At 36.1% G+C, this 23,686-nt stretch overlaps 1 protein-coding gene across 14 annotated transcripts in view; it reads right to left on the reverse strand.

The window, feature by feature from the left end:
* Positions 1 to 22,897, reverse strand: part of LOC117420565 (actin-binding LIM protein 2-like) — an 87,517-nt gene extending 64,620 nt beyond the window's left edge. For 13 of the 14 annotated variants that reach the window (XM_034034035.3, XM_059033268.1, XM_059033257.1 and 10 more), the window contains exon 1: positions 2,940 to 3,137. In XM_034034035.3, the coding sequence (XP_033889926.3) occupies positions 2,940 to 2,955 (16 nt within the window). In that variant the 5' untranslated portion in view covers positions 2,956 to 3,137. Of the gene's footprint in view, positions 1 to 2,939; positions 3,138 to 22,585 lie in introns of those variants that run through there. The other variant, XM_034034023.3, reaches the window with a different exon arrangement.
* Positions 22,898 to 23,686: the final 789 nt, after the last annotated feature.

The following is a 23,686-nucleotide window of genomic DNA, read 5'->3' on the forward strand; positions in this document are numbered from 1 at the left end:
TCTGTTTCAAGGTGAGTTATATACTCTTTCGTTAATTAAAACCCTTTTTTCCCAAGTGCAAATTAACTCCTGATAAATGACAATTAACATGGATTTGCTTTTAAATTCCCACGCAAACAAAAGAAATAGTTGCAAGAAGCACTGCTCGTTAAGAAATTAACATTATTTTGTAAATCAACATAATTTCAAAAATCACATTAGGACGATTATTTAATAACGAAATAGGCACAACGACCGCTTGAAAATGCCAGTATCAATGCTACGTACCGATTTCTTGATTAACACTGGAGTTTACAGACTTTTGAAAATCCTGCCCAATGCATCACATTTCTGAGATAATGCAGAAAAACTTGACATGATATGTCTTTGAAAAGTGACTAGCGCTTGTTCTTATTCTTGTCCCCTAGCTAAATATTGCATAACTAAATAAAAAGTCTGCTTATCTGTTTTGTTTAATGCCAGTTTGTCTTTCAACAAAAGAGCCCTGGATTGATTTTTCAACATTGCGCTAGATTCTCAAAGCTATTTACTCCATATTTTCATTTGCCTGAAAGGAGAAAAAAAAACAAAAAAAACACAATTTACAATTCTAAAACAAATAGGAAACACACTGTATCTGAGACTGCTCACAAGCCTCTACATTAAATATCAGAGTTGTTTCTTTCAGGTTTTGTATTTTTACTGGCTGTCTTTTTACTTTATTACAAAATGTTGCTAATGACGATTTACTATAGAGTTAACTGCTTTGAGAATCTAGCCCATTATCTATTAAGTCTCTATCTATTTTGTTTTCTTAACAAAACAAAAAAAAAGCATTCCCTTGTGGGATACAACATAGAGTCAAATCGACTCCTCATTATCTTCTTGGTACAGTAAGACCACCAGCAAGGTCTGTAAAGCAAACTAATGGTGTTAAAAGCAGTCTACTGCAATATATAGTAAAATATACACATTTACATCAAATGTTCTTTTCTGTTTGGTGTAATTAGAAAAGCAGTACAAAACAGTATAAAAAATGTGTAGTTGGCAAACAAGTGTGAAAAAGATGGCCGAGACCGTAATACCCTCAATAACTTCTACTAAGGAATGTCCATGTACTGTATGTTAATGCTTTATGACAATTGGAAAGATGCCACATTTACAATGTGGTACTGAATTTGATGACATTTCCCTTATTTGACAAGCTGTTAACAGTGTGCTTATAAAGTATTACAAGCTAGAAAATGATAACAAACTCCATAGCAGAAGATAAAAAAAGTATTACTGTGTATATAATTAGAAGGGATTTCATGGGTTAGCCTTTGCTAGCCTATGCTTGGATTTCAAAAACACACATATATATATATATATATATTGTATTGATATTCAATATTGTATTGATATTCAATTGAAATAGTGCTGGCAATAGTGTAGATTTAACATATAGACTAGTCTGTTATATAGTCAGTGCTTCCCCACTTAAACACACTTAATACTAATTGTAACTTGACTGCAGCTTATATTGTGACTCTAGATTCCATTATTAAATTACTCAATGGGAACAAATGTTATTCCATATTTTAGAGTCAGTGTTTGCTCTAGTTAAAAATCATGTGGTTGAACATCCATCAAGCCTTCTTATTGCTAATTAGTTTCAGCCTCCAAACAAAGAAAGAATGTGTTTTAAAATGCCTAAAGCATGGACTGGCAAAACACAGTGCACTGTCCAAAAAGAAATGTTCACCACATACAGTATCTAATCTAATAAATACATACTCATCCACAGTACAGTTTGGTTGGAGTTCAAATTATCTTCCCATAGGACGGTGCTACATCACAAATTAGACTGCAATAGCTTCCCTTGTCATGTCAGTAGAACCAGCTGCAGACACTGCTGTAAGTTTGCTGTTGTCGCCCACAATTATACTCAGTGCTTTTAAGGCTGGCTTCAAGCAGAAGCAAGGTCAAGGCGCTTCTCCCTGACCCCAATGCTATATCTATACTGTGGATACTACTAACAAATAAAACAAGCTGTTTACTTAGAAATGAAAACAAAAAAAAGATTATTGCAGAACAGAAATACCAGCCAATCCTGAAATACAAATAACACAAATCGAATATCTGATGCAAATCAGGTGCAGAGCAACTCAATTTCAGTACCTCATATGTAACCTTTAGCTCCTCCCTGACTGTTAGCCAAAAATAAAGGCCTCATTCCAACAGAAGTACAGAGTATCACACTCACATCCTCCTCTTTTTAGCTGTGGTATTCTTACACACCAGTGAAAATCATCAACAAAAATGAATTTATCCAGTTCTGCACCTTAGTCATCATCACCTGTTTATAACATAAGTTTACATTGTACTCCACAAATCTGTTATACAATCCAATTTCATCAACTGCTAAATGTATGTAAATGTTTCCTTGTGACAGTTCTTGAGGTTCCAATGACCTCAAAACAGATATGTTGGTGGTTTGGATTACATTTTAAGAAGCACTGTTTCTCATTTTAAATGAGAATCATTAATCAGCATCTTTTTATTTAAAACTACCTGTACGTGAAGCTCATGTACCTCCTGTAATAAACCTACAGGATTTTTCCAAAAAAGTCAATTTCTTAGTGTTTTGTCGTCTTTCTTTTAGACAAAGAAACCCTGCTGATAATTGCTGAAACATATTGGTTTTAAATAAGCCCCAATTTGAGAGCAGTCCTGTCACAGTCCTGGATAAAATACGCATCCAGGATATACCACTGAAATGTACACATATTACTCCATGTCATTCCCAAGTATTATGGAATTTGCCATAAAAAAGTTTTTTTATGAATAATTCCTCTGAATGAGTTTACAACACCTTTTTTTTCTGAATGAGTTTACAACAGCAACTCATGATGTGAAACATGACACTCTCCAGTACTAACTAATTTTGCCCTAGGAAAGTCAACAAACATGTACTGTACCTTTTTCCTCAGGCATCACAGTTTTCTTTTTAATCAGTGCTTCTTCCTCTCAGCCGTCAATACAGCTTCTAGCAGTTTTATCCAAGGTCTGCCTAGGCTTTCTGCAGTATTGTACATCCTCCAGTTAATGGTGCAGTGACTGTGAAAGTGCCCTTGCAAGAAGAGTACAACCGCAGTTGTACTCTGCCTGTCACTGGAAGTTCCTCCTGATCATATGACTCCTGTGACTCTCAGCTACGAGTTATATCTGCTATCTCGTATAAATAGACTCAACCAGCACTAAATGAGTCCTGACAACTCAGGGTGTCTACCACAACAGCATAGCAAGAGCATTTTTATGAAACTAGTAAGTGAAAAAGGTTCTGTGTTGAACACAATAGCAATACGGTCAATTCAGAAGTTGATATTTTATTGAATGGAAGTCTAGCATGATTCTTTTATGTGGTAAGGCTTCTACAAGGCCGAGGGAGATTACACTTAAGATTCTGGGACCATTTTTTGTTATTTAACAAATATATACATTATTATACTTTCATACTAAATGGAGAAGGGAAACCTTATTCTCTTCATGGCTGTTATTGCCAGTAAAGAATTAGAAAAGGACATTTGCATTGCTTTGTATCAGGTATTTATCATTGTCCTTCAGGGCCTGTAGTGGCCTCTACCTCACCATGGTCCAAGTATGATAATGTCCAGGAAAGTGTAAAGTAATACATTGCAATACATTATCATTTTTTTTAGTCCCTTTTTAGTGAAATGTATAATAATTCCTCTTTGAGAAGACACACCTCCATTAAAAATGATTTATTAATTTATTAAGATACATCTTATAAAAAATATAATAAGATAAATCTCACAGATGAAAATGATTTGGCTTTTATGATTCCTGGTACAATATTCAGCAACCTGCTAATGTATTTCATTATTCTCGAACGTAAACAGTTCAAAGGAAGATGTATTTGCAATAACATTTAAATATATTACATGTCAGAAAAAAAGATTGCACTCATATCCAACAGGGCATTAAATTAACTTTATTTTTAAATCTTTGCATTTTCTTTTAATCATAGTATTTTTTTTTTAACCCAGTTCCTCATTGTTTCATCAGTTGTACATTAAATAAGTAAACCAACATCAAAAATGTAAATAATAATTAAAACCCATTTTAATATCTGCTATTTTTGTATTTTAGGAGAAACAATATTGTCTAAAATGAATATCAAGCACTTTCAAAGATGTTGTGCTGTCACATATCTGACATAGCTATTTATACAGTTTAACTGGGACGTCACTTCGTTTAATTGGGACACAGTATTTTCAAATGATGAACGGAGATCGCTTTTCAGAGCAAGACAGTGCAGTGAATATGTGATTACCCTGTGACTTGTGTAAACTACGTAAGCCACATTAAACTCTTGAAGGAGCGGGAGTCTCCTGTGATTTCTCAGGCTGCTGAGAAGAAAGTTGGCGTGTCAACATCGCAGTTGCCCCGCCTTGATGAGATTTGATTGTTTGTCATTTCATGTAGAAATAAACAGAGATTAGGAATAAAAATAAATTGACTGATATTTTAAATTATGTATTTAACATTTAATCATACTGTGATGTGATTTTATTAGTTTTCTTTTCCTTTAGAAACAAAAAAGTGTGACTAATGTTGGGACAGCCGCTTATTTGTGATATTCCTTCCTCTCCCGAGGAGTCCCGATAAAGCATCACTGACTGTACTGAGGCAGTACCAGTCAAAGTAATTGCCATATTTATCTGGTTTTCCTTTATATTAATATATCACCAAAGATCACATGGCACATTGAATGTCAATGCGAAAAGGCAATAGAGATCTTCCTAGATGGTCACTTCAGCCAGCTTGTCAGAATTGTGATAAAGCTGGCAGAAGTGACCATATGTTACCAAGCCACATTGTTGTTGTTGAGTTCTTGGCATCCCTTTAATAACCGCTTTGGAGAAGTTTTGGGTTCAGTCAGGTAAGCATTCATGGGCTGAATGGTGTCCTTTTGTTTGTAAATTGTCTTATGTTCTTACACAGAAGAATCTAGACAAAACCAAACCTTCTTTAACTTAATTTTACAAACTGCCAATTAAGTTCACTGCCAGTCAGCTTGCACGCTTCACATTAGCAGCAGGTACCTCAGATAGTGCTTTAATATAAAATTACACGTTGAATCCCTTCATTTACCATTCTAACATGTACAGGGAACATGTGGCACTTAAAATATATTTAAAATAATCAACGTCAAAATTCTATTAGGCAAAATTGCAAACCGATTTCAAAATCTATGATACAGTAATAATATAAAGAGTAACATTGTGCATATGACAAAATCCAGGCTACTAAATTTAAGTATTTATTTTCTCTACTGTAACTGGTCCACTTTCAATGAGTTATTTTTTTTTTTAAATCCACCAACAGAATGCTGTAGTATCTGTCTCACCTTCGCACCTGTATAAAGATATGTATGAAGTCAAAAAGGTCAACGCATTCTTTTACCTGCTCTGCAACTTAGACTAAATAGACACTTAAACAGACACTTTGAAAAAAGCCTTTCAGCACCAATCAAGAATATTGTATTTCCTCTTCCGCCCACAAGCCCGTTCTAAACCTTTTTTAAATGGATTAAATAATGTCCATTCCTTAAAGGTAAATTTGCTTGCTTCAAAATAAAGCAAATATTAATAGTAATTTCACACAGCACATTTTCCTACGTCAAATCTTTCAATATTAGTAAGAAAAAATCCCCTTTGGTTTACAGTCTTCTGATGCTAGTCTGAATATCCACAACCTGTCAACAGTTTTTATGCTCAGTACAAAAATGCAGTCAGCACTTCATTTGACCTCTCATCTTACATGGATTTAGTTGCCCTTTTGTGAAATCTTCTGATACAGTACTTCCACTCACTGTCATTCAACAAAGCATTCCACCCTAAGTGTACACAGGAGTTACTTGTAAAGGAATACATTTTTACAGTCAGTCGTCATAACGACAGTGGTAAATGGATGGGGAAGTCCAGGCCAGTAGGGTTTGTCATGCCTTGACACAATTTTAACTTTATTTAATTTGTAGATCACACGTATAAAAATTACCCAGTCAATTTAATAAAAACAATAAACAAAAATGTCTCAGTAATTCAGTACACTAAATTGGAATATCACCAGAATTGTTTCTGAAAGCTACACAACTCATTATCATTGCATGATCACAGGACAATGTATTCACTGATTTCTTCAGTCATTACTAGAAATGCAAGAAGACAATGTACTAACAAGAAGAGCCAGTTTGTTCTGTCAGTGCTCATTCAGAAGTAAACTGATCCCAAAGCTCTGTAGACCATATGCTTTTTACGTTATTTCTTTTAGGAATACAAGGCATTATTGATGCTTCATGGCTGTATTCTTAGTACCCTGGATGGACCTGTAATTTGTATTATTACACTGAGCTTTTCCGGTTGTCTTCCTCTTCAGTGTTTCTAGATGATTCTGAACACTGTCGTACTTCTTACATTTCCAATTATTAAAATAGATTAAAATTGTCAAGGGCTCTTTAATACATTTTCGGCTCAAACAATGACTTAGAAAATGGACTTGACAGATGTAGGCTATGTTTAGCAATAATACAAAACTGTGCTGTTGTCTCCAAGTCCCTGATTCGAAGCAAGCTCCTACCTGCAACACAGCACAACGAATGGCTTTTGTAATTCCTATTACACAAATAAGCAGGAACAAACAAAACAGGCACAAGGGACAAAATATTGGCTTTGGTAAACAATTAGCTGTCATTATATATATATATATACACACACACACACACGGTGCCGATAGAAAGTCTACACCCCCTTTCAAAATTTTCACCTACACATTTATCTACAAGTGAAAAAATATTCTATAAATTTGAAGAGAATTAATTAAAAATAAAAACTGAAATAGCTTGGTTGGATAAGTGTCCACCCCCCTTGTAATAGCAATCCTAAATTAGCTCAGGTGTAACCAATCGCCTTCAAAAACACACTAGGTTAGGTGGCCTCCACCTGTGTTAAATTGTAGTGATTCACATGATTTCAGGATAAATTCAGCAGTTCCTATAGGTAGTGCATTTAGCAAAGACATGAGCACCAAAACGCTTTCAAAAGAACTCCGGGACAAAGTTGTTGAAAGGCACAGATCAGGGGATGGGTATAAAAAATATCAAAGGCCTTGAATATCCCTTGGAGCACGGTCATGATGATTATTAAGAAGTGGAAGGTGTATGACACCACCAAGACCCTGCCTAGATCAGGCCGTCCCTGCAAACTGGATGACTGAGCAAGAAGGAGATTGATCAGAGAGGCTACCAAGAGGCCAATGGTAACTTTGCAAGAGCTACAGGCTTTTATGGCCAAGACTGGTCAAAGTGTGCATGTGACAACAATATCCCAAGCACTCCACAAATCTGGCCTGTATGGTAGGGTGGCAAGAAGGAAGCCATTACTCAAGAAAGCCTACCTTGAATCTCGTTTGAAGTATGCAAAAAAACTCAGGAGATTCTGTAGCCATGTGGCAAAACATTTTGTGGTCTGACAAAACTAAAATGGAACTTTTTGGCCTACAGACATGCTCAAATTTGTTGGTACCCCTCCACAAAAACAAAGAATGCACAATTTTCTCTGAAATAACTTGAAACTGACAAAAGTAATTGGCATCCACAATTGTTTATTCCATATTTAATAGAAATCAGACTTTGCTTTTGATTTTTTATTCAACAAAATATTGTAAATAATAAAACAAATGAAAATGGCATGGACAAAAATGATGGGACCGCTAACCTAATATTTTGTTGCACAACCTTTAGAGCAGAGGTTCCCAAACTATTGATTGCCGCGTACCCCCTTCCAGACCTATCAACTGTCTGCGTACCCCTACAGATTTATATTTTCATGTTGTTTTTAATATATGCTTTCATAATACACAGATTTATACACATACACAATAATATACTTACAATATAAATGACTATAATAATATAATTACGGCTTCTGATTTTAGGGTTTAACTGATAAAACACCCCTGACACAAAAAAAAAAAAAAAAAAATAAACTGTGTATAATGAACACCAGAAAAACACTGGAAATATACTCAATTCACATAACTCAAAAACCTAATACATAAAAAACAAAAACAAACTACCTTTCCCTAACTTGTATTGATTAGTTCTGAATACTTTCGTAGGATTTAAAACAGAATTACAAATTGTGGCGAAATGTAAAAAAAATGCCTAAACACAAAAAACCCAGAATGTGTCCATGACCACAGGGATTTCGTTGTGGAAGACAACAAAGGAAAGAAGGTACAAAGTGTGGTACTGTACAGTTACTACTTTGTGACAGAAAAAAACAAGCATTTTGTAAAGTACAGAAACAGAAAACAATCATTTCATACAGTACATAAAAATCGAAAGCTCTGAAAAAATGATTTACATAAAAATCGAAAATAGCTCATAATAAGCACCAAAAAAATGTAATTAATAAAAAACTAAAAACATACGTCATAAATATAATACATTTAATTCACATTGTACAGTTATTGGTGGTGAGAGTTCTGTACGTCACTGTCCCTGTGTATCCTTGTTCTCATTGTTACCTCTTGGAGGTTTGCAATAAACGAGCACACCACAGCGTTGATCCCAAGTGTCCCACTGCTGCGAGATTGTCTTGCATGGCTCTGTTTGTTTCTCCATTTCAAGGCAGAAATTAAAATGAATTTCCAATGCGTTTTAAAGTTTTGTGTGTGTATGACAAGTCCTATGAAAATGCAAAAAACAAAACAAAACAAAACAAAAAAAAAATGTTCGCCATTACACAATTTGTCACGCGCACCCCCTAAACACGTCTCGCGTACCCCTGGGGGTACACGTACCACAGTTTGGGAACCTCTGCTTTAGAGGCAATCACTGCAATCAAACGTTTTCTGTAGCTCTCAATGAGACTTCTGCACCTGTTAACAGGTAGTTTGGCCCACTCTTCCTGAGCAAACTGCTCCAGCTGTCTCAGGTTTGATGGGTGCCTTCTCCAGACTGCAAGTTTCAGCTCTTTCCATAGATGTTCGATAGGATTCAGATCAGGACTCATAGAAGGCCACTTCAGAATAGTCCGATGTTTTGTTCTTTTCCATTCTTGGGTGCTTTTAGCTATGTGTTTTGGGTCATTATCCTGTTGGAGGACCCATGACCTGCGACTGAGACAGAGCTTTCTGACACTGGGCAGTACGTTTCACTCCAGAATGCCTTGATAGTCTTGAGATTTCATTGTGCCCTGCACAGATTCAAGGCACCCTGTGCCAGGCGCAGCAAAGCAGCCCCAAAACATAACCAAGCCTCCTCCATGTTTCACTGTAGGTATGGTGTTCTTTTCTTTGAAAGCTTCATTTTTTCGTCTGTGAACATAGAACTGATGTGACTTGCCAAAAAGCTCCAGTTTTGACTCATCTGTCCAAAGGACATTCTCCCATAAGGATTGTGGCTTGTCAGTATGCATTTTAGCAAATTCCAGTCTGGCTTTTTTATGTTTTTCTTTCAAAAGTGGAGTCCTCTTGGGTCTTCTTCCATGGAGCCCACTTTCGCTCAAAAAGCGACAGATGGTGCGATCAGAAACTGACGTACCTTCACCTTGGAGTTCAGCTTGTATCTCTTTGGCAGTTATCCTTGGTTCTTTTTCTACCATTCGCACTATCCTTCTGTTCAATCTGGGGTCGATTTTCCTCTTGCGGCCGCGCCCAGGGAGGTTGGCTACAGTTCCATGGACCTTAAACTTCTTAATAATATTTGCAACTGTTGTCACAGGAACATCAAGCTGCTTGGAGATGGTCTTGTAGCCTTTACCTTTACCATGCTTTTCTATTGTTTTCTTTCTGATCTCCTCAGACAACTCTCTCCTTTGCTTTCTCTGGTCCATGTTCAGTGTGGTGCACACAATGATACCAAACAGCACAGTGACTGAATGAATAGGCTGAATGACTGATTACAAGATTGGAGACATGTGTGATACTAATTAAAGAAACTAATTAGTTTGAAATATCACTATAATCCAATTATTTATTATCTTTTCTAAGGAGTACCAACAAATGTGTCCAGGCCATTTTAGAATATCTTTGTAGAATAAGCAAAAATGTATCTCTTTTCACAGCTTCTTTGCTTTATTCTATGACATACCAAAGGCATGCAAGTATACATGATAAAATAGTTTTTAATTTCATCACTTTTCAGGAGGAATGAAGCATTATTTCAATGAGCTGTAAGGGTACCAACAAATCTGAGCACGTCTGTAAATGCAAAGCGTTATATTTGGCGCAAACCCAACACAGCGCATCACCCAAAAAACACCATCCCTACTGTGAAGCATGGTGGTGGCAGCATCATGTTACGGGGGTGTTTCTCATCGACAGGGACTGGGGCACTTGTCAGGATAGAAGGGAAAATGAATGGAGCAAAGTACAGGGAAGTCATTGAGGAAAACCTGCTGCCCTCTGCAAGAAAGCTGAAACTGGGACGGAAGTTCACCTTTCAGCATGACAACAACTCAAAGCACACAGCCAAAGCTACACTGGAGTGGCTAAGGAACAAAAAGGTAAATGTCCTTGAGTGGCCCAGTCAGAGCCCTGACCTAAATCCAATCGAAAATTTGTGGCATGACTTGAAGATTGCTGTCCATCAACTCTCCCCAAGGAACTTGACAGAGCTTGAAGTTTAGTAAAGAAGAATGGTCAAATATTGCCAAATCTAGGTGTGCAAAGTTGTTAGAGATCTATCCCAACAGACTGTAATTGCTGCCAAAGGTGCTTCCACGAAGTATTAACTCAGGGGGATGGAGACTTATCCAATTATGATCTTTCAGTTTTGTATTTTTAATACATAATTTTTTTCTCAATAAAACTTTTTCCCCTTAACAGTGTGGAGTATGGTGTGTAGATAAGTGGAAAAAATCCTAATTTAAATGCATGAAACTGTGGCACTGACACAACAAAATGTGAAAAAAGTTCAAGGGGGTTTCTATAGGCACTATATATATATATATATATATATATATATATATATATATATATCAGGGTTCGGAATTCTATTTAGTTGGGCGGCAGAACATTATAGCCGGGAGCACTTTTAATGGAAAAATAAACTTGATAATACAACAAAGAACTTGAATAATGTGACGTCTTTCTTGACAATATCTGGTTGCACTTTTTTTATGTTCTACATTCTTTTTCATTACTGATTTTTATTATGGTAAATTACCGTGCTTATTTAATTTAGGTACTCTACGATTTGACTGGGGAAAGATAACGTAGGGTTATTGGAGTTCACAAAAAAAGGTAACCTTTTCAGTTCCTTTTTAGATTAATTATTTAGCTTACTGCTTCATTTAAATTGTTTTCTTTATGTTAAGTTTCGAGGGCATTTTGCTAATGCACGTCTGTTTTAGTTTTTCGCTGTTCTACATTTTTTTAATGTACTCACACACGTTTGGTCACCATTTTAACTGTTGCATGAAACCGGAGTGTAATAATCCAGCACCTCTGCACTTAAGCATTTGTATGTCAGCTGACAAGTGTTCAGCTGATATCCCATCATGCCTTTCTTCTTAAAGGCGTGCAGCCTCTATATATGAACCCCAATATCTCTCACCAGCACCTGGGTACATATTGTTATGATATCACAACAAAAGGAATACACACTTTTTTCTTTTTTTGGTGCTATTATGTACTCTATATCACCTTACTGTACAATAATACGACAAAAAATGGACTGAATGATAATACCCGAAAATAATCTTAATATTTATTTTTAAATAAAGTAGCTGGTGCAAATAGTATTAGGCATTTATTGTCACTATTTTTGCTTTGAAAATAATTGGTTATTTTTTTTTAGCAGTCATTTTTAACCTTTTAGCTTCTCGAAGTGCTTAACACAGAAAACCCACCCCTTCAACTCTTTGATAAGTTAAATGTTGAGTCAAGACGTACACAGCTGTCATGTGGTTCCAAATTTTTTTTTTCACCCAGCAACACACAAGTGATCTAGTCTGCTAGAATCGCAATCAATCCTTATTGTTAAAGGCACAGTAGCATCTGCAAGACGGATCGGGTATTTTCAGCCGGGTGGCGACAGACACTTTGCCGGAAAAGAGAACCCTGTGTGTGTATGTGTGTGTGTATGTGTGTGTGTGTGTGTAGTACATCTACAACAGGCCTGGCAGTGAGTAACTTCTTTAGGTATTCTTGATTTAAATTAATAGTGTACATTTACTTGTGTGTAGCTGGTGTGTAACTTGCCTATGTTCACAGTAATACAACAAGCTGCCTGTAGTCTAAACCAGCATCTTTCATCAGTCAAGTGTTTGTGGAGAGAGGAGTGGCTGCTTCTTGCATGAACAAGTAAAACACTTCACTACAATGTAGATGCTCTGTTAATTGTTGGAGCTCAAGGCTTTGTGGACACTAGCTGCTCAGAGAACTGCAGAGATCTACTGCATTTCATCACGAGTGACCTGATGTACCACATGAACTCTATGAGAAAGAAAATATTACTGCGAAATGCTTGGAGTGCTAACTGTGTTACTTACACAATATCTTGCATTTTGGGGACCCGTGGTTGAAGAACATTGATAACATTGTCTTGGGTTAAAACAAAGAAGGCAGTCGTTGTACTAGATAGCCATCTACTGTTGTGTGGTTTTGTATTTGACAAAATAGCAGTAGTTATTATTTCATAACTGAAATCTTAAAAACCCTGTTTTAAATTACTGTGTAACAATTTCCAATTACTGTACCAATGTACATTTTGTACCAGGAATGTAGCACTATGTAGAACTCATGAAATTACAGTAGTCAATTATCTTTAATATGCTTGTATATTTATGGCTGGCTTCAATTGTAAGTAAAACAGTCGCTGTACTGAATTAACTATTATAGGATAAGCCCTGACATTTCTACGTTAGTAGTTTTAATTTTTAACCGGTAACTTGGAACACACAATTAATGATTGTGCCATAAATTCCTTAAACTAAAAAACTACAGAAAAAAGCCAACTAAGCAAGGACCCTCACTCTGCTCACAAAGAATATTTAATAGAGTTATTTTACAAATAACAAAAGCACATTAGGGTCCTGCTCCTGATGGCCAATGTGCCCACTGCTGCTTAGCTATACAGTCGACTATGAGAAGGGGTTTCCTGCAGGCAAATCTGGCTCCGCTTCTAAGACTTTACCTAAACTCAATAATTATGTATACAAAAGTCTGGGAACCGCTTGCAGAGGTGTCGTAACTATAATAATCTGGATAACAGCTGTACATTTTACATTTATCATAAAAGGTGTTTTCATAAGGTCACCACCCTCCCCACTCCACACACACGCTTTGTATTTGTGTGCAGCTGTGGTTCTGCATGGCTGTGTTTCTTAAAGGAATGGTATGTTGTAGCATTTTCAGTTTTTTTACAGATTTTCTACACAAGTTTTAGTGTGATAGTTTGTCGTAAATCTATTTAAGAACCTCTCAATAGCTCAATAAATGCACGTAAAGACATTTGCCTATACAGTATTTATTTGTATTGGACAATGTTAGTATATTTTAGGTTGATGAATTATGTTTTCTTACCAAATGAACTGTATAGTGCATGCTGAAGTTATAACCTCAAATAATGAACCCAGGTTAAATAAGTCAGTGGTTAGGGCATCAATAATCAGCTGCACCACTAAATAATTAAAATCAATTATTTGTCAAACTACAGTTTTCCTAACAATTGCAAATAGTGTCTTGTTTAATAGTATTTGAAAGCTACCATGCAAAGCAAGTTACTAGAATCCCAGCCCAGACAAATGTTTATTGTGCAGCTCTGACCTTGAGTCCTGGTTCAGCCTAGTTTGACCCATTAGAATTCTATTTGTTTCCATCAGGCCAGCTATGCAGCCAATACAAAATCCACGTTGGGCTACTCTAAAAAATGTTTAAAATAATAGCACATTCATGGGACATGTAATCACAAATCAGCACATTTACTAGTTATTCTGCATATTTTTTTAATATTTGATCTTTTGATCATGAACACTGCCACCCCTGCTTTGGTTGTTTCTTTGACTTTTTTTTTTTACTTGAACACCAATCGTTTCACTTGAAGCAGTTCTCTTAGGATTTGATTTACTCCTATGGATATAACTACACCATGTGGCCTACAGCACAGAAAGCGTACCAGGAATTTAAAGTGATTGGCAATTCATTAATAAGAGTGAGCATTTTTGTTTGTGCCACTTTACATTTTGCTTTAATGTGTTATTGTATTTTTGTTATCAGGTACTGCAAGTCCATGCTGCAAATAAACAATACTGTTTGCTAAGACATCCTAGACAGGAACGCTAGATAAATTTAGCTTATGAAAGCCCTTGTTATGGAACACAACCAAACTGCAATACAACAGAGATTCCCCTCAAGGGACCAAGGTTTAAAACAGACTCATGATCTGACTGACTGATCTACTTCATTACAGCAATTTCACACTTAACTTATGCATTCAATTGGTGTAGTTCTAATAGAGTTAGTGTTGTCAAGCGAGCATTCCCCAGATTTCTACAATATGTACTGGATTTCCAGTGTTATTAGGTCTGCTAAGTCATTCTGTGTAAGGTACAGTATGTTATAAAATAACATAAGTAAGTCTGGCTAGAAATGTTTTTTTTTTTTTTTTTTACAAATATTGTAAAATAAAACTATAACCATGTGTTCATGTAAAAAGAAATTTCCTTCTACTGTATATTTGCATGCTCACGTCTAGAGGACACGAAAGGGCCATAAAAAACGCTAAGGAAAAACTATTTCTGTCCCTGTCATTTGTGACTAAACTGGGACATATAAATATCCACCAAACAATAATGCATTGATAAAACAGAATGCACATGCTAACTTCCAAGTAATGAGCAGCGTTATCTCTAAAGCCAAAATGTGTGCATTTTTAGCAATAACTGGTAACAACCGTCCCACTCAGTTTACTAACTTTCGCAAATTATAAATATCAACCTTAAATCGTGACTCCAACATCTTGAGGTAAACCTATCATTTTGAGAGCATTCTTGCAAAACATTAACATAAGCATATTTGTGTCTGTCTTGCAGCTGATTCTCTGATTTCCCTCTGTAAATGCACGCTCGCTCGGATGGCTATAGGGAGGGAGGCTGCAGCAATTTTTAACTCATCGTATAATTGAACTAATCAGTGAAGCACAATCTTTCTGCATTATTTGGAAGTATAAATACTCCAGTAAACATTAATAAAAATCACAATACTCATCATACTTTAATGGGTTTTGTTTTATTTCCCTTTTAAAAAACAACCATTTCAGAAATATCATCATCTCAAGCATTTTGAAACTGGTAAAAACGTAATCAAACTATTAATTTAGAGTCGAAAATACACATTGAAGTGTATAATATAGTAAATGAAGAAGACATACCATGTGCATTTTTTTTTTCCAAGTTGAGTTAATTCATCATGTGACTTCACTCACTCACGTGTCTCTGCTGAAACTCAACATAGCAGCTTCACCAACCCAAGAAAGAAATTGCAATGTTTCAGTAAAAGACAGAGCTAAAAATAAATCTGATTATTTATCATTCCATTGATCATGTATGAGTCAATACCATTAAAAGATCACAGAAAACAAATAAGATGGCAGCAATGGCAAAGCACTCCATTTTTTTGTACTGAAAAACTAAGGTACTGTACTCAGGCTGGGCTTTCCTGATGTAAGTAAGCTAAATTAATTGCGTGTTTAATTATTGTTCAGTTTATTTATTTCCATGCTACCTGCCTTTATTGATGCTATAATTAGCAATAGTAAACCATGGCCATTTCTAATTACATTATATTATCTGACGAAGAAACAAGCTCAAAGTTATTTTTCTAGCTATACATTGCTTTACTGTGTAAAGGATGAGATCACTACACTACACACCGTTTGTTTCATAAAGACATTCTGTCCAGAGACACACCTCTTGTTAAATTCAGCAAATAACAAGGCAGAATTAGCAAGTAACAACTGGGAGTCTTAATTATGCGTTTTTATATTTTATACTGGTTATTGTAATGCCAGTAAAAAGCTAAACTTAATTTAAAGTACTGTACATAGGATCACTCTCACATGACATTGCTGGACTGTTACTAAACTGCTTGGGTATTTGGTCGAGACACAAGCCCAGAGGGACCTACACATTGTTGAGATACTTGTGTTGTATAATGCAACAAAAATAATATATTAAAAGGGTTAACGCGTGGCAGAAGGTTTCTCACTAATAATTTACCCTCTTGGTCAAAACGGAAAGTTTCTCTGTATCTAAAAAGCTTAGAGGGGACGCTGGTAATGAGTAACACATTTTTTTATATAATTCTATTTGGTTTTAAAAATTTAAATATTATTCCTACAACACTGTACTCCTAGTCTAGACCTTATCAGGTGAGTAGCCTTGAGGTGGCCTGTGTGCAGTTAGTTGCACTGTGTTCTGCTTCCAAAATATTTAACATGTTTGAAATTTAACACCTTGGTTCATGTCTAATTTAGGAATCATAAATGAATAATAAGATGTCCTTAATGGCAGCTGACACTGCTATGTTAGACTGTTTTACAGGACTCTGTAGAATGCAGATTATTACTTCCCATTCCACTGGAAAACAGAAGGTAAGAAATATCTTTAACATTTTTGTTTTAAAGTCAAAGAAAGCCACATGTGTTATATATAGCATGTCTAATAGCCTCTGAAATATCTGCACGCAAGCGAGGTAGGGAAGCCTGAGAACAGAATGTGCAACAACAAACACTCCAAAAACAGCTGTAGAAGAGAGACCTCTCCCCAGTAAAATAAACTATTTTATAAACGAGAGCCTCTGAAAAGCTATCTCTTCAACTTTGCAGTGTGGACAGAAGCATCATTTCAGGTCGACTCAGCTGTGAATGCTAATTCCCCCATAATCTCATAACTTCTACATTTTATCTAAAGTCTACAGCTATGGCCAAAGGTTTTGCATCACCCTACAGAATTAACTAATTTTGCTTCATAAAGTCAAATGAAACCTGCTGAATAATGTTATGTTAGCATATTTAATGACATACCGCTTTGTAGTTTTCCATATACTTAACAAAAAACAGACAAATTTTAAAATGAGACATTTCAAAATCTAACATGAAATACTGTATTATTATTATTATTATTATTATTATTATTATTATTATTATTATTATTATTATTAATTTCTTAGACACCCTTAACCAGGACGACTTACAATTGTTACAAGATATCACATACAAGTACTAGTATTAAGGCTTCCTGTAGACTTTTGAGATATTATATAGTCGTTTTTTTGATTGCGTGATGTTAAATAAAATATCTAAATTATGTTCATACTATAGTTTTATATATTACATTTATATATTACATTATATTACAGTCAACCCTCTTTATACTGCCTGGTAAGGGCCATGGGCAAAACTGGCAATAAAGCTAGGGTAGCATTATAGTGAGGGTTAAAAAAAAAAAAAACTACATTATACTCAATCATGCCTTAAGTAGCCTGTCATTTAGATACTCAGCTTTTAAACGTTAGGCTTAATTTATGCAAAACCTGCATATAACAAACCTTTTACTGTACAGGTACTTTTTAAATTTATTTTTTTACTGTGGTTTATAAAAGTCACTTACTGGTATTTAGACTGTCAATATTTCAGATAAAACTAATCGACTTGAGACCTTACATGCATTAATTGCTGTATGTCTTCAGGATTACAGATGTCAATATTTAACATTTAAGTGTTTAACAGTTAGGCTACTTTGTGGAGAAAACATTTGCGATGCCTTGCTTTCTTATTTTTTCTAGATGCATATATGCAGATTTGTTTCTTTTGCTGTGGTGTAAAATGCAACCGGGATCGAGTTGCCATTTTGTACTTTATTTTTGCTTTGCGGTTTTGTCATTTTGTATGTACGTGTGACAGCTTAACTGTATAATGTCTGCGTTTTAATTGGTCATGATTATTTCGCTGGTGCTACAACAAGGTACATTGCAGTGCTTATATGTATGTTTGCTTGGCTTGGGAAGTTGGCAGTTGGCAGACAGCAGGGTGGCAATATAACGGGTACAAATAGCACTGTTTTATATTGGTAGATATCTGTTTGGAAAGAATAGCTGGCGGTAAGCAAGGCTGGCATTATAAAGGGGGGTGATATAATGCAGGAGTACTGTATATCTGTATATTGTAGGTGATGCAAAACGCTTGGCCATAGCTGTACATTTTGCTGTTTCCAGAGGATTTTAAACATTATTGAGATTGTGTTAATACCTAAAGCCAGAGACTGAGGTAACAGTTTTGCAGCTGCTTAACAAGATGCAGTCACTATTTTATTATTATTATTATTATTTATTTCTTAGCAGACGCCCTTATCCAGGGCGACTTACAATCGTAAGCAAAAACATTTCAAGCGTTACAGTACAAGTAATACAATAAGAGCAAGAAATAAAATAACTTTTGTTCAAGTAAAGTACAAGTTTGACAAACCACAATTCAATAATACAGCAGGTAATAGTGATAGTTACATCAGGATATGATTAAATAGTGATAGTTACATCAGGATGTGAGTAAATACAAAGTACTACAGGTTAAAAACCTTGGCAGATTACAGTATTCTGAAGTACAGGATTAAATGCAGTAAAATAGGGGCTGATAAGAGCAAAATAAAGCACATTTACATGAAGGGTGATAGTGTCCCAGGATACAAACAGAGGAGTTCTACAGGTGCTCTTTGAAGAGGTGAGTCTTAAGGAGGCGCCGGAATGTGGTCAGGGACTGGGCAGTCCTGACATCTGTAGGAAGGTCATTCCACCACTGCGGAGCAAGGGTGGAGAAGGAGCGGGCTTTGGAGGCAGGGGATCGTAGCGGTGGTAGAGCTAGACTTCTAGTGCAGGCGGAGCGGAGAGGTCGAGTGGGGGTGTAGGGAGAGATGAGGGTCTGGAGGTAGCTGGGTGTTATATTACCGCTTTTGAGATTGTTGTAAACTTGTCCTGTTTGCACCACTCACATAAAAAAATAAACTAAAAAAAAGAAATAATAAGCAAACTTCTAATCCCATCTGCCCTTTAAGGATACCCTGGAGCCAACATGGTAGCCTCAGCCTTTGGAGGTCCCTCAGGGCTTGTGTCGCAACCAAATATCCAAATATTTAATGATGTGGACATTTCGCATCTACATTCCATCTGCCCAACCTCTGCTGCTCAGTTAATTACACATTACAGAGCTAAGCTCACAAACATCACATCCAACTGCAAAATAGCTGTGTTAATTATCTCAGTGTATAAACTCGGTGCGGTAACTTCACAAATATGAGAGCACAAATAGATTACCCATTCCTCTCATGGGTGGTGATATTGCACTTCACGAAACTTATATAAATGTATCTCATGTAAGTCCTGTATTTATTTTTGTAGGAAGCTGCCCATAAATAGATTTGAAAATGTCAAGGTGAAATCAGGACCCAGTACCCACCCTCAAAATTCCCATTATAGTATTCAACTTCAACTTTACACTTTTCTTGGGGGGGTCTGATTTTGGAATCTGTCTTGCATTCATTCAAATCTGCTGACTAAATGACTGGACAAATCTCACTGTTGCAAACGGTGCTGCATTGCTAAGCAGATGTGTAGATTGATATAAAGGTAATTCCCTAAATTCTACCAGTTTGAGAGGTCTGTTGTTTTTTTTTTGGCTTTTTTTTTCCGTCGTCATTGGTAGAATAACCCCAGTATTCCATGAACGTTCATGAAGTATCATCAAATTTTTCTGTATATTTTGCTTTTTTGTTAATATCATGAGCTCAAGAAAACTTAAAATTCCATCAACCATTTAGGATACCCTGCAGCCATTCAACATATGCCATTTCTTTTAGCTAGTTTTGCTATGTTAATATGCAAACTTAGAACGCCAATAAAGCTGTATTACGTAATACAACGGTTTTACAGTTTGTCTGTCATCCGTAAAATGTATGTTTAACAATGAAAGTGAAACCAAAGTAAACGGCTGGTTCCACAGACCCAAATGAACTCTAGTATTGGACTTCTTTACCTAAAGTAAAATTAGGTATTCCAAGATGATTATTATTATTATTATTATTATTATTATTAGTTTATTTAGCAGACGCCTTTATCCAAGATGACTTACAGAGACTAGGGTGTGTGAACTATGCATCAGCTGCAGAGTCACTTACAATCACGTCTCACCCGAAAGACGGAGCACAAGGAGGTGAAGTGACTTGCTCAGGGTCACACAATGAGTCAGTGGCTGAGGTGGGATTTGAACCGGGGACCTCCTGGTTACAAGTGCTAATGAGGATCTGTGAAACCATCCGGAATGGCAGGGTGAACAGAATTAGAGGGTTGTGAGAAAGTTGTTATAAAGAGTTTTAAAAAACTTAAACTTTTAAAAAACTCTTTAAAATCGTGGTTATTACAAGAATGTGGGGCTGCAAGATGTTACAGTACAGCACTTCAGTCTAACTAAACATGTTAGTTATTTGTCCTAATGCACAGTCACCACAGTTGAACAGCAAATGTTTTCACATGACTTCACTACTGAAGCAGATTAACTGGAGTATCATTTCTAAAATCAATTTTTGGGTTTGACTCCTAAAAGTCTGGTCTGGATAAACACATTAGTGCAGCCAGGTTTCAATGAAATGTGGCCTTTTCTTCTTGATGTAGATGAGCTAATAATTCCTGTATATGGGTGAGGCCAAACGGCCATGTGTTACTTATAAATATATAGCCCTGCTGAGAAATTTCATCTCGTTTACACTCCATTTTGCAAGTGGGTGGGGACGGTGCACAGGGAGTTCAATGGACTTGTCCAGACTCACACATACAATTTTTTTTTTTTTTGCTTTCAAATATAATTTCAACTGTTTTGATGTTTATTACTCTGTACTATGGTATGGAATACATGTACACAGCCTTACAAAAAGTAAATAACATACAACCAGGGAACCAGGGAGGCTTACCGTACAACAGTTTTTAAAGTATTCTTATGTCTATGCTTGTTACTTCTGGTGAATACAGTTAAGGTCATTTTCTTTGCTCCTAACCGCCTTTCAGACAATACAGCTCCTAAAAATGTTTGCAACCACACCTTAGACAAAAACAGAAATTGCTGATTGATTTTCCAGAATCATATATCATATAAATGTATTTTACATGCAGAAATATTTTAGCATGGGAAATGTTACTGTAACTTTAGATCGTAGATATTTTTTCAGTAATACAAATATTACAAGGTGCACAAGAAGGTTAAGTGACTTGTTCAGGGTCACACACAGTGAGTCAGTGGTTGAAATGAGCCTGTTAACCATAGGGCCACTAAGGGGTGTGTGTGTGTGTGTGTGTGTGTGTGTGTGTGTGTGTGTGCCTGTGTGCCATGCTTTTACTGTGGCACACTTGTATAAGCTTCTTATGCATACATTTCTGTGAACTGTGCAATACCTTTCTAACTACATCCCACATATTGAATCCAGCTGCAACAAGTTACAGTCAAGTGCAAATTCTGCAGCAGGCTTCATAAATTACTGTGACTGCAAGTCTGGTCATTTTTCAGATGGGGTTTCAAGCCATTTATTTAATTACTGTGTATATGTAGCACTGGGTGGGCAGAAGTCTTGTCAACAGCTTCACATACCACGACCTATATTGGAGATGGTGGTGGCCTATAATTAGAAACGTTTTAATTAGCTGGCCTCTCCCGAGAATTTTCATTTACAATCATTGGTTATTATTGGGTATTACAGACAACATATGAATTGCTTCATCTGTTACATAATTCGCATTCGTGTTAATAACGTGGCTAATTTTTGGTATGTTTCATCATATAGTATTTTTGTTTATTTGTTTTTCTTTAACATATAAGCATGGTATAATTTACAGTATGTCACTAGAGGTAACTATTTATCAAAGTGTACCAAAACCCTTACAATCTGTTCTATTGCCTTCCCTTGTATAGCCAATAGTATATATCTAATGTACCATGAGCACTCCCACCAATAAGTTTACAGAGATTCTACCCAACATCTACACTTAAGAACTGTCAAGTTCTCTTGGTTCATGGTTTAATCTATTTTAAGAATTCGTCTTTTTTTGCCCTAATCACTTCTAAATACCGGTACTGTGGAACGAGACTGCATTTAAAGTGACCGAGACTGCATGTGACCAAAACTGCACAACACAACAAGCAAGTCTGGCTTAGGTTAAATATCTTTCTTCTTCTGCAATACTACGTCATACATAAATGCAATTCTAATAAGAAATGCCTATTATTACACAAACCTAAAAGTATGAGATGCTCTGTAAATTTAAATCACGAATAGAAAATACAGCAACATGAATATGCGTGCTTTACAATTAGAAGAAATGTCGGCAGCTTGCAACTTGCTGTACACTCTGACCGATACTATGTTTACAATTATTAATTTAAATACGTTTTCATTCCTATAAAGGACATGCAACATTAACCCATGAACTTATAAAATAAAATCACCTGATTGAAATTATTATACATGAAAGTAAGATACAAAAAAAAAAATGTACTCACCAGTGCTCATCTTCACTATTCGCTATTCAATCTTTATACCCCCTTGGGTATTAACGTGTTGCACACTGAAGTTAACCTTAATGCGCAAAAAGCAAAAATAAGTCGGTAGTACTAGGCTGTGATAATTCTTACATGTAATTTCACTGCTTTGTATTTAGGCCATTTTGTAAGTACATAAATATGTGTTCCCCTGAAAGAAGTCCCTTTCTCCAAATGTACAAGTCGCAGCCTGTTTCAGAAGATGCAGCCGGTAACACTCACTGCCCCTTTCTGCCTCAGCATCTTTCTTGAGCCAGGTGACAAATAGTGAGTCTGACAGCTTCACTGCGCACAAAAATCGAACAACGTTTTCTGGGAAATGTAGTTTCTGTACAGGAGCAAGCCAGGAGGTTCAAGAGAACTGTTCACGGTGTAAAACTACAATTTCCATCAACGACATCACGAAGTAAACAAGACAGAGACTGCTTCACTAAAAACTGTTTTGATTGAAGAACGGGGTGTTCGATTTGGAGTCATGAGTTTGCTCTTTTTTTGGTGGTGTAAAACTGTTTCCCACAGTGAGAGGAATTAAACAAAAAATAAATAAAAAATAGGACAAGGACAAGGACAGAACTGCATTGGGCGGAGATTATGCTTGTTGTCATGTGCCAAAAGCGACTGCATATAGGCATCCCATGTTTTAATTACGGAAATATGGTGGCTTGTTTTACCTGTTCTTTATACCTCACAATTGCTTCTGTTTTAATTATAATTCGTTTTTTAAGCTAATTTGTATATAAGAACAATGTACCTTTTAAATTATTTATTTATGGGGGAGCATTCATCTTTTTTATTTTCTTCTTGCTGTTAAATCTGTGGGTATATTAACTCCTACAGGTTACTACAATTGTATGTAATGCAATTCTCAGCCATCTCCTCCTGAATGCACTTGCATAATCTTAAACTCAACCTCTCCAAATCACCTCCTTTTCTTCCCCCCTCTTCCTCCACCACCTCTGATCTCTATTCCTCTTGAATCCATCACCCTCTCTCCCTCCTCATCCACCAAGAACCTCGGTGTCACCCTCAACCCTCTCCTACTCTCAGCATATCTCTAACATG

This window comes from Acipenser ruthenus, chromosome 1 (assembly GCF_902713425.1).
Source record: "Acipenser ruthenus chromosome 1, fAciRut3.2 maternal haplotype, whole genome shotgun sequence".
Lineage (NCBI taxonomy): Eukaryota > Metazoa > Chordata > Actinopteri > Acipenseriformes > Acipenseridae > Acipenser > Acipenser ruthenus.